Raw genomic sequence first — 12,697 nt, forward strand, 5'->3', positions numbered from 1 at the left:
GTTCTAAAAGTCAGACTACAAAGAGATTTACTCACAGAAGTGTAGGGTTTTTCCTTTCTTTCCCCTTTGGAGTCAGGTTTGGTAAGTTTTATTTTTAATTAATTTGCTCTTTTTGTCTGAGTTGTTTAATGTATTGGCAAAAACTTAATCTTTTTAATGTCTGTAGGATCTGTTGTGATAGCCTAACTCCTGATATACGTAACTCTTGCTTTCTCTTTTTTGCATGATCATTTTTGCCACGGGCTTATCAATTTCATTTACATTTTTAAATAACTAAGTTTTGGTTTTGTTAATTTTCTCTCTTATTTCTCTGCTTCATTGATTTTTGATCTTATTATTATTTTTTCCTCTCAGCTCTTTTTGGAGAGTTGCTTTTCATTTTCTAGTTTCCTAAGGTGGAAGCTTAGATCATTGATCTTAAATTTTTCATCTTTTCTATTTTCACATTTATAGCCATATATTTCCCTGTAAGTACTGTTTTGGTTGCATTCCACAATTTTGTAATGTTGTGTTTTCATTATCATTCAGGTTGAAATATTTCCTTGTGATTTCTTATTTGACCCCATGCGTTATTTTGAAATGTTGTATTTAATTCTTAACTATTTTGAGAGTTTTTTTCTAATTTCTTAATTAAATTCTAATTTATTTCTGTTGTGGTAAGAGATAAAAGATTTCAAAAGACTGAAATCTTTCAGAGAACATACTCTGAAGATTTCAATCTTTTTAAATTTATTGAAAATTTTCGATAGTCCAGTATGTGTTCTGTCTTGCTGAACTTTCCATGTACACCTTAAACAAACATGTATTCTGAATTTTTTTTGATGCCCTGTTCTGTAAAGTCAGTTAGGTCAAGTTTGTTGACAGTGTTGTTTAGATCTTCTATATTGTTACTGATTTTTTTCTATTTCTTCTATCAATTACTAAGAAATAGGTGAAAACATCTCTGAGTACTATCAAATTTTGCTTCATGAGTTTTGAGAAAACTCATAAATACATACACAGTTTAAGGTACACAAATATTTAGGATTTTTGTATCTTCCTAGTGAACTGCCCTTTTGTCAGTTTGTAATTTCCTCTTTTGTCTCTTGTAATACTCTTTGTATTGAAATTCATCTTGTCTTGTATTGATATAGCCATGCCAGCTTTCTTATGCTTACTATTGGCATGGTAGATCTTTTACCATCTTTACTTTTAACCTATCTGTGTCTTAGATTTAAAATGCGTGGCCTTTTAGATAGCACAAAGTTGGGTATTACTTTTTTATCAGGCTGGAAAATGTCTACCTTTTAAATGATACTTTTAATCTATTTACATTTAACACAATTATTGATATGACTCAGTTTAATACTAACATCTTGTTCTTGGTTATTTACTAATCCATTTTGTTTATGTTTTTGCTACTTTCCTGCTTTACTTTTTGGCGAATCAAATAGCTTTTTAGTGTTACATTTTATTTCCTCTATTAGTTTTTTTATCTATCTATCTATCTATCATCTACCTAGTTTATAACTAAGATATGTACCATTAACTTACAGTCTATTTAGAGACAATAGTGTACTTCTTCATGCTTCATGTCTTACACTTGACACTTCATCTTTCTTACCTTAATCTTTCCTCTTCTTTATAACTGATTCTTTATATTCCATACTTGGAACTACATGTTACAAAAATTTTGCAACCATATAATTCCACTTATCTGCACCCTCTGTATCTGCATAATTGTTTTCACATCTTTTCCTTCTTCATATGCTATAATCCCTAATTTAAGTGTTACTATTTTGCTTTAAACAGTTGTTTTTGAAATAATTTATGAGAAAAAAGAAAACATAATATTTTATTTCTATCTGCTTGGTAAAATTTTCAGTGTTCTTTATTCCTTAGTGTGGATCTGAGTTTTTGTTTTTTAATAACCCCTTCACCTTGTATGACATTCTTTAGCATTTCTTACATTGCAGTTTTGCTGTCTATGAATTCTCTGATTTCGATTATCAGAAAATGTCTCTATTTCAACAAATTTTTGAAGGTTATTTTCCCTGGATATACAATTCTAAGTGGTCATTTGTTTTTCTCTTAGCACTTTAGAGATATTACTGCACTGTCTTTAGTCCTCCATGTTTTTGATAAGCAATTAGTGAATATGTGGTGAATATGGAATATGCTTATACTTTTCCCTCTATATGTAAAGTGTCTTTTTTCTCTGGCTGCTTTCAAGAATTTCTCTTTATCTTGACTTGAAGTAGTTTGACTACAAGTTGCCCAGATGTAGTTTTCTTAACAGTTATGCTAATTGGAATTTTTTGAAGTTCTTAGAACAGTATGGAGGTAGTTTACATTAAATTTGGAAAGTATTTGACCACTATTCCTTTTAAAATGTTTTGGCCCGAACTCATTCTTTTTTCCTCTGGGATTCTGATTACATGTATGCTAGACTGTCTTATATTGTACTACATGTCTCTTAGGCTCCATTCATTTTAAAGTCTTTTTATCTCCCTGTTCATCATATTGGATAATTTCTGTTGATCTGTCTTCACGTTCATTAACTCTTACTTTTGCTATATCCAATCTGCTGATAAGCTCTTCTGATAAATTTTTCATTTTTCTTATTGTAATTTTAATTTCTAAAAATTTCCATTTGGTTCTTTTATATAGCTTCAATTTTCCTGCTGAGATTTCATATTTATATACTCCTTAAAACCATATTTTTCATTAATTTAAATATGTTCATAATTTAAAGTTTTCTCTGCTAAGGTCAATAACAGGATCATCTCAGGTTCAGTTTTTATTGATGGCTTTCTTTTTTCTTTTCTATGAATTACATTTTTTTAAATTTATACCTCTTCTTTTATTAAAAAAAAGCCCTGAACACTGGACTTTAAAGATAATCTGTTGTATATTCTGGATTCTGTAATATTCCTTCGATGAGTGTAGGTTCTTGTTTTAGCAGGCAGTTTGATTACTGGCATGAACTTGTGGTAAGCTTGGTTTTCTGCTTTTTTTCAGTGTTGACCTATAGTTAGCCCAAGGTGTTTTCTAAGGCTCTCAGTAGGACTAAGCCTACAAACTCTGTCTTCTGTGGGGCTCCTGTAGGGGCTTGGTTTTAAGCTTTGCTGGGGCCTGTCTAGAGTAGGTCTTACTCTAAGTCATAGTCCTTACTCATTATACCTCTTGGGTGTCACAGCAGGATGCCAGGTGTTTTAACAAAGTGTTAAGGAGACCTTTCCACTCTGGCAGGGCAGAACTCAAACATCCTCAGTTTGGCTTTTTCCTGGCTCTGCTCAATCTCCAGTGTCTCTGTTCTGCCTTCAAAGTGCTAAAACCAGTTATCTTGTATGCCTTGAGTGGTCTTGCCCTGCACATGTACAGCTCATCTCTCAGCCACAGACTTTTGGAGTCCCTCACTCCCTCTGAGGTTACCTCTCTATGCAGCTACCTCCTCTTCAATGACCCACCATACACATCCCCGCAGCTCTGGCTGCCATGAATTCTGATCTTTGCACCCCTCAGTTTGACAGGACTGCTTGCTTGCTTTGCAGAGATTGTAGCCAGAAAATCAGTCTCCTGGGCAATCATGAGAGATATCTCATACATTTTGTTTTTCTCTGAGATTATAGTCATACATTTTGTTTTTCTCTGAGATTATAGTCTTAGGCTGCCTATTGTCTACTCCCTGAAATCAGTTGCCTCATTTTTCTGCCCAGTATTTGTATTCTTACAGTGGGAGGATTTGTCTGATACTACTTATTCCATTTTGGCTGGAAGGGGGACTAGTTAATTCCTAATGATTAAGAGTATTAACGGGCTTCCCTGGTGGTGCAGTGGTTGAGAGTCCGCCTGCCAATGCAGGGGATGCGGGTTCGTGCCCTGGTCCGGGAAGATCCCACATGCCGTGGAGCGGCTGGGCCCGTGAGCCATGGCCGCTGAGCCTGTGTGTCCGGAGCCTGTGCTCCGCAACAGGAGAGGCCGCAGTGGTGGGAGGCCCGCGTACCGCAAAAAAAAAAAAAAAAAAAAAAAAAAAGAGTATTAACTTTGGATTCCAGTAGACGTAGGTTGTAGCCTCTAATCTGTGTGTTTAGGGGCTTCTTAGTTTCTCAGATTCTCAGTTTCCTTATTTATAAATTGGGACTAATGCCTATCTGAAAGGGTTGTTAATAAGATAATATTAAGTGTATAGCAGATAGCTAATAAATATTAGCTACTACTACTTAATGTTTCTTAGTAAAATTATTTATATTGTTTGTAATTTTATACATTGTTAAAATTTTTCTCTTATTCCACATTACAATGGAGGTCTGTAGAACTCAGTTCTTTGTAAATTAGTCTTGTGTTTATGACTTTATTTTAGAAAGTATATTTCTGTTTTAGAAAACATTTCTAAGAGAGCTTAAAGAATTCTCTATGGAAAAGTAGATAATAACCCAATAATGTAAAAAAGAAAACGAATTTTAACATGGTGAATTTCAGCATGAAGTACTAGCTAAAAGCTATGCAATATTATTGAAAGTGGAAGAGATGGAAGCTTTCAAGCTTTGCTAGTGGTTGTTAGTTTTTAATTATTTGTGCAGGGGTAGGGACTTGGGGACAGAGTGATCAGAGAGTGACAACGTAATTTATTTTCAATTTTGGAATGTGTTGTTTACCTTTGGAGAAGATTTACCATCTTAATAATGTTTGGTTTGTGTTAACATTCAAATAAATGCTTTCCCCCCCGGAAGCAACTGTTAATTATTAGCAAGGAGAATCTGCGTTGCAAAGAAGCATGATAGGCTTCAGGACAAAGCAACACGAAATTTATAATTTAAAATGATCCACATGTGGACAGTTGTGAGAATTGACTATACTGAGAATATTCTACCTTATTAAAAGAAAGTGTGACTCCTTAATAATTTAATACCCTATATAATGACTCATACACACACACACAGACACACACACACACACAAACAGAAAAACACCAAACAACTGGAGCAGAATTATCTTATTTGCAACTTACATAGGAATCAAAGGAAAGGAAGTAATTAGCGTGTATTGAAGGTCCATTATGGGCCAGAGAAGGTGAAAAGTATTTTATCTGTTAACTTAGACAACCACTTCCAGATACATGTATAATCATTCCTGTTTCGCAGACAAGGACCCTGAATACCAAGGATTAAGACACTGTCCAGTTTAAGCAGCTGGGAAGTGATAGAGTATAGATTTGAACTCCGGCCTGTTTGACTCCACTGTCCTTGCATTTTCCACTCTATTATTTTTGAATAGCAGGCAAATTTTACTTACTGTAGACATTTTCTTCTTCTGGCCTTTTCCCAATAATGCAGTCTCGTAGTTGGCGTAGTTTTTTCTTAATGAGGGAACAACCAGGAAACAGAAGTCAAATTTCACAAATTTGTCATGGATTAAGATGAAAACTTTAACTGCTACCACCAGTACCACCACTACTACTTAGCGTTAATTTGGTACTTACAATGTCCCAATCACCGTCCTTGATACTTTACATGTATTATTTTACTTAATCCTCACAACTTCATGAAGTGGATAAAAAACATCATCATCTCGTTTTACAGATATGGAATCTGAGCTACAGAGAGGTTAAGTAACTTTCCCAAATCACACAGTTATAAGTGTTAGAATCAGGGTAGAAACCCAGAGCCCAATTCTTTTGGGAGCTGTTTTCCCAATCGAACACCTGAGGCATCTACATTGGCTATTTGGTGTCCAAAAGCAGGAGGCCAACACAGTGATGGTCTGCTGCTGTCTGAGCCGATCTCCAGCCTCTGCAGGGTACACGCCTTACTAGAAATTCCTTCTAAGAGCCAGGGACATGGTAGCAAATGATACACAAACTGGATTCCCTTCTTAACTCACCTGTGACCTTTCTTTGCTTTCCAAATATTCTACATTGAACATCTATTCACTATTTAACTGAAAGGTAAAGCAAGCTAGCATTCAAAAAATCTGCTTTTAGAAGAGAATCTAGAGTAGCGCTTTTCCTAAGGGTTGCCCCTGAAGCCTAGCAACCATTTTTCCTAGAGCTGTTTTCATTGCCTTAAAGATCCCTTCCTATAAGTGGAGCAAGGGACTCACTGATTGTGAGTAGGAGTGAGGAGAGCTAAAGGCAAGGTTTTCTCAGCCATCTCACCTTTGACTCCAGGGATTCTACATGGGTCTTCATTATCCTAGAAACTCTTCCACTATTAACTCTGTATTTGTGCCATTTTTTCTCCTATTTTCCTAGGATAATAACTCTGTCAAGAATAATATAACTTTACAGCTACCTCTGAGAGATTCATTCTCAGGATACAGATGAACATTTTTGTAAACTACAAGAGTAATATTGAAAAGTATATGGGGATGAGCGCATGTTGGGAAAACAGGGAGAACATTCATTTTTTGTTGTTGTGACTTTTGTTCAGGCTCTTATGTTAAGGACTGACTAAAAAAACACAGGGAAAAAGCTCTTTGACATTGGTCTTGGCAATGATGTTTTGAATATGACTGAAAAAGCACACGCACCAGAAGCAAAAATAAACAACTGGGACTACATCAGACTAAAAAGCTTCTGCACGGCGAGGAGACAACCAGCAAAATGAAAAGGCACACTATGGACTGAGGGAAAATATTTGCAAATCATGTATCTGAGAAGGAGTTAATATCCAAAATATATAAAGAACTCACACAACTCAGTAGCAAAACATCCCATATAATCTGATTAAAAAATGGGCAGAGGAACTGAATAGACATCTCTCAAAGAAGACATAAAAATGGCCAACAGATACATGAAAAAATTCTCAACATCACTAATCAACAGGGAAATGCAAATCAAAGCCACAGGAGGATCCTACCTCAGAACTGTTAGAATGATTATCATCAAAAGGACACGAGGTAAGAGATAAGGTTATGGAGAAAAGGGAAGCCTTGTGCAGTGTTGGTGGAAATGTAAACTGGTACAGCCATTATGAAAATAAGTATGGAGGTTCCTCAAAACATTAAAAATAGTACCACCATATGAGTCAGCAATCCTACTTCTGGGTATTTATCCAAAGGAAATGAAATCAGGATTTCAAAGAAATAGCTGCATTTCCATGTTCACTGCAATAGCCAAGATATGGAAACCACATAAGTGTCTATCAACAGATGAATGGATAAAGAAGATGTGTTATGTATGTATATATATGTGTGTGTGTGTGTATGTGTATGTATACACACATACACACACACACACACACACAATGGAATATTATTCAGCAAGGAGAAAGAAGGAAATCCTACCATTTGCGGCAACATGGATGGACCCTGAGGGCATTATGTTAAGTGAAATAAGTCATATAGAGAAAGACAAATACTGTGTGATCTCACATATGTGAACTCTAAAAAAGCCAAATTCATAGAAACAGAGTTGAATGATGGTTATCAGGGGCTGAGGAGTGGATGAAATGGGGAGATGTTGATGTTGGTCAAAGGGTACCAACTTCCAGTTATAAAATAAAAAGGTTCTGGGGATCTAATGTACAGCAGGATGATTATATTTAACAGTACTGTATTATATATATATTACATTTAGCAACTTGACAGTTGCTAAGAGAGTTAGCATTATATGTTCTCGTCACACAAAAATGGTAATTTTGTGACATCATGGAGGTGTTAGCTAATGCTATGGTGGTATATCACATCAACCCGTTATACACTTTAAATTTAGACAAAGTCAATGATATCTCAATAAATTTGGGAAAGAAATGGAAAAGAACTGACTGATTCCTCCCAAAGTCCTCAGTCAGAGTCACAAACTTTGGACTCTGATGGAAAGTAATCTTAGTGTTTGTTCTTGTATTTACAGGTTAAATTTTGTTTTGTTTTGCTTACTATATTCATTATCCCATTATCCCTATATATTAGATAAGCCACACTGGTCTCAGAGTAGTTGAGTATAGACCACCTTAAATTCTTTCTAAAACAGTATTGAATATAAATACACAAATAACATGTAAACAACCAAGGGTTTAATAAAGCAACTAGTGAAACCTTACCAAGAAGGTATTTAGGTTGGATCACTTTAAATTGTAAACTTTATTATTGAAGGGTCTAAGAAGGATGAAGTACAATTGACTTAACAAAACGTATATAACTTATTTTCTAGCATTGCTAGGAAAGTGATTTGTAAGTCTGCACTTAGGCACATCTTACCCATTTCGGCATAAGAAGGATGCTTGATGGTGATGGCAATGGTGTGGATTGAAAGCAATACTGTACCGTGAACAACAATCCGTTACAGAACTCTACAATCAGCACTCTTAGCATTTGTTTGGCAAAAGAACTGCCCTTGCTTAACACTGCAAAATCTTGACCAGGTCCAGTCACCTAACCACAACAAGAGCTATCCATAGAGACAGGTGATTTCTGACAAGGCTTGTGATCTCAGATGTATTGGAAAAGTCCCTTGCCTAAACTATATCCTGTTTATATGCCATATTGCTTGAATCACCATTATGATTCATTTCCCTGTTGTTTAAAAATGTTTTCTTAAGCATTATTTTTAAATAAAAATGATCCTTGGGAAAGGTAGCATATTACGCTATTAATGATTATTTATACGTAGGCCTAATGTAGCTAATGAAATGTGTTTAATCAAACAGCTGCCTGAGAACTGGCTTTTAAGGTACTGGGGTTTTATATGATGAGAAGAAAAAAGACTGGTAAAACATTTTGGGAGTGGGAAGGCCTATTGGATAGCTAGAATATGGTCCTGGTACCCTCACTGAGGAATGTCATGGGGTGTATATTATATTACACAGAGTATATTTTGTTTTCATTCTCCTCTTAGAACCACCTACTGTAGTCCCCTCTCAGGATGTAAGTTATGTTTAAAGAAGACAAGCTTATCTGAAGTTAATACTCTCGGCATAATTTCTCTGTAAATCCTGACCGATGTATATATATTCATATATATGCAAATCCTGATATATATATATTTATGTATGTACATATTTATATACATGCAAATCCTGATATATATGTATATATATATTTTTATTTTTCCAAAGGTTAAGGAGAAGAGAAGATAAAACTTATTAAATATTACTTAGGACTATTGTCTGATATGATTTCAAGCATTTTCTTGTTCCCTTTAAGTCTGGTCTACATAATACATTCTTCAGAATTCTGAGCACGTTAGTGTAAAGATGCTTCACCTTAATTTCAGCAATGAGATTCATAAAACATGCACTGTACTAAGGACAGCCTTATAAGTTGATTAGGTATTAGCTCTGATATACATGGTCTCAGCATTGAGTTCATCGATGGTTTGTAAACATGAAATCTGGGTATTGTCGAGCTTCTAATTGGTAGTTTAAAACCTCTTTTTTGTGTGTGGCTAGTTAAAAACAAAAGAACAGTTACCTGTATTTCTTGTTAAGAGAAAGAGGCTTACAAAGATGCTGGAGCTCTGCACCTGAGGGAATGCTCCAGAAGGGATTGGGGTCTGTATTACCTGCTGACTTATTTCCAGGCCAGTCTTCCCCATCTGCCAGTGTTTAAATTTCTCCAGGGCTTCGTCCACAGAGAGTTTCCCATTCTTGACTTTCTCTTGCAGGAGGATGAGTTCCTCCTGCCCAGCAGCAAGGCAGCCCCTTACGGTGGTAAAGCCTTGACTCTCCATCCGAGATCTGTCTACAATATGAGGGAAGGGTGTTTTAATGAGAAGTCTGCGTATGACAACTGGAAAAAAAAAAGCACTCTAAAAAATAAGCAGTTTGAGTTTCTTGTTCTAGCTAGTCTATAAGCAGTTACAGAATAAATCAGTACAAATTTTTTAATGAGCTTCTTTCTAAGGATGGTCATGCCTCAGACCTAGTGTTATGGGTGAAAAGAATATGTCTCATCACTGAAAAACATAAAGGGATGAGGAGAGAAATAACAGCAAAAGTTCTGCACTAGGCTGGTGGTGGGCAGTGCCAATGTCATGTTCTTTTGTGAGGATTACTTTTAATTAGGTCCACAAAATACTTAGCATAGGGCCTGCTGCATAGTAAGCTAAATAAGAAAGAGTTAACACTATCATTACTAATAAATTTTTATGGAATAAACACAATCTCTCCAGCTTTGGGAAAAAAGATCTCAACCAACATCCAAATGTCACAAGAGGTGCAGGATCATTTGAGAATTTATTCCTGAAAGATTTAAAATAAATAATTGCTGGTCCTTTTGTCGTGACCTGCTTCCTTTTCAAAAGAGTTTATTTTGGAACATGCTATATATTATTTGCTCGGCACGATGAGAACATTCGATGGTCTGATGTCTCTTGTGTGGCTGCTAATGCCACACCAGACACTGGCCTGAGGAACAGTGAGAGCAAATTGCAGACCACGGGTGAGTCAGTATTCTGATGGTGCTTAAAGACATAAATGAAGCTGTATGCTTTTAGGGACTCTCTGTACTCTCCAGGCTACCCCAATCTCTGTTACTCCCTATAAGTCTCTGGATGACTTCACACTTGTACTGCCTGCCTGGCTGCAGAACTCATTTGAGTTCTCATTTACATATTTCTCCTAAGTCCAACATACTTATTGCATTATCTCAGCAGGGATTGGATGGCTCAGCAGCAGCACAGGTCGTATGCACTATCAAATCCAAACATGCCCAGAGTCTAGAAGGAGAGAAGAGGTAGTCCTGCCAAGCTGTAGGCAAGTTGGTAGTAAATTGGGCCTATCGCTGGAGAAATTGCTCATTACTGGGAACTCTTTTTCAAGAAAGAAGTAGATCAATTAGACTGCATCTAGACCTAATTGACGGGATTTGTGAAATGGGGAGGGCATTCAAATTCTATAGTAATAAAGATTCATTGATAGGATTGGTTAGTCTGGAAATGAGAAGTTCAAGTACTTGATAGCAGTTTTAAGTATTTGATGGGAACTTGAGCCTTGGGGCAGTCTTGGAATGACCTCTCATGTCCCTTTCAGTTTTGAGATTCCAGCAGTGAATCTTGGAACAGGGGCACAGAGAGGATTCTTTTTTTGTAAAGGCTCACATGCACATAAAACTGCTCCATGGCCAATCATTCTGATTCCCACGGGGGCTTTCTTGGCTTGTCTTTTCACTTCAGAAGTCCTATATCCCCAGAACTAACAAGATGTCAACAGATTCTATACTCTTAAATCTTTTCCTTCAGGGATGACAGGACATGAAATCCCACGAGAATTGGAGAAGCAAAAGTCAGCCAGAGGGCTCAGTGGTTCAGCAGCCAAAAGCACAGGTAACAATTGAGATCTTGCTTCTTGTACCACTTGCTTTTTATAGGTCTCCACAATCCAATTCAATTCGTAAGATGCTGTTTGCAGTAGAATTCCATGTGCCATTCCTGCCAGAGTGTGGAGGTTTAGCATCGTCATTTAACAGCTATGCCATTTAACTAGCACCTCACTTCTGTCATCCCTTTGCCTAAGTGTGAATCCATTTTTATCGCAAATACCCATGCAGCTGGATTTTCTGCTTTTATAGAAGTTATCTCAAGCCAAGCCTTCCCAGAAAATGGTACCAACTTCAGTTTTGCTATATGTGCACGTTTAGCTGAATTTAAAAAAAAACATTGAATTCTTTTAATAATATTCATTTCAATTATCCCTTCATATTTCAAATTTTAGCTACGAAAATATAAGTAAGATGACTTTTTGGGGGGAGGCAGGATTCAGTTTTGCATGGTTGTGCAGAGACAACAAAAGAACAAAATTCAGGAGTGGCAGAAGTTGTAGACAGATTGAGTCCCGAAAGTGAGTTGTTTACAACTAGACTAATTTTACATACATCTGCTTTTTCTTCTTTTTTTTTTTCCCCACACTAAAAACATTAAAACCAATTGTCTTGATAAATTACCATTAGGCATGACAAGCTGCAAAGAAAAATGATTAGGCCTTTTACCTCCTTTCTTTCTAAGGGCAGACTAATCAAACCAAAACATGCAACCTGTAATTTTTGGAAGGCTGTGCAGAATTTCTTTATTGCATTTAGATGACTATTTTATGGGGGGTGGAAGGGTTTTTCCTTGCTCCTCAAATTTGTATTTATTATTAGTTTATTCTCATAAGAGTTAGTTTGAGTTTAACATAGTTTTCATTGAAAAGCATTTGTCATACTGCTATTTGCCCACACGGCAGACTTGTTCTCTTATCGTAAAAGCTTCAAGACAAACTACAGTTTCTAAAGTTTTAGTTCCTTTCAGATCAATTCTTCTTTACAAGATTTTCCATTTGATCAAGTTTTGGTCAAATTAACATCAAGCAACCCGTCTGGTGGACATATGAATCTAGAGATTAGGTGAGAAAGCAAATTGAGCTTTTCATAAAAGTTCTTTCTACTACCAAGTGACTGGCTAGAAGAACATTTTTCTTGAAAAACTGAAAGTCAACAACTTGATTGGCCAACACCAAAGAACTTAAAATGTGAAATATTTACTTAGTAAATATTAGGTAGTCATTGAAATAATAATAATTTAAAAGACCAAGTGTAACGGAGAGTGTGCTTATTACACAAGGACAAGTACAAAAGCAGGATGCAAAATTGTATATATAGTAAAATTTTAACCATAAAAATGTTGTGCATATAATAAAGCAGGCAGGAACAGTTTTAAAGATGATACAGGTCGTTCTATTGTGATGGTATCAGAAGTGATTACCTTTTTCTAATTTCCAACTTTCTGAAATAATACTATATT

The 12,697-nt window shown here is 35.9% G+C and overlaps 1 protein-coding gene across 4 annotated transcripts in view; it reads right to left on the reverse strand.

The window, feature by feature from the left end:
* Nucleotides 1-12,697, reverse strand: part of BANK1 (B cell scaffold protein with ankyrin repeats 1) — a 312,476-nt gene that overhangs the window by 5,622 nt on the left and 294,157 nt on the right. For all 4 annotated transcript variants that reach the window (XM_022582436.2, XM_022582435.2, XM_022582434.2 and 1 more), the window contains exons 12-13: nt 9,482-9,660; nt 5,275-5,338 (exon numbers count right to left, since the gene is read on the reverse strand). In XM_022582436.2, the coding sequence (XP_022438144.1) occupies nt 5,275-5,338; nt 9,482-9,660 (243 nt within the window). The remainder of the gene's footprint in view (nt 1-5,274; nt 5,339-9,481; nt 9,661-12,697) is intronic.

The sequence above is a fragment of the Delphinapterus leucas genome, chromosome 5, assembly GCF_059928025.1.
Source record: "Delphinapterus leucas isolate spDelLeu-1000000601 "Yukka" chromosome 5, BTC_Dleu_Yukka2, whole genome shotgun sequence".
Taxonomy (NCBI): Eukaryota; Metazoa; Chordata; class Mammalia; order Artiodactyla; family Monodontidae; genus Delphinapterus; species Delphinapterus leucas.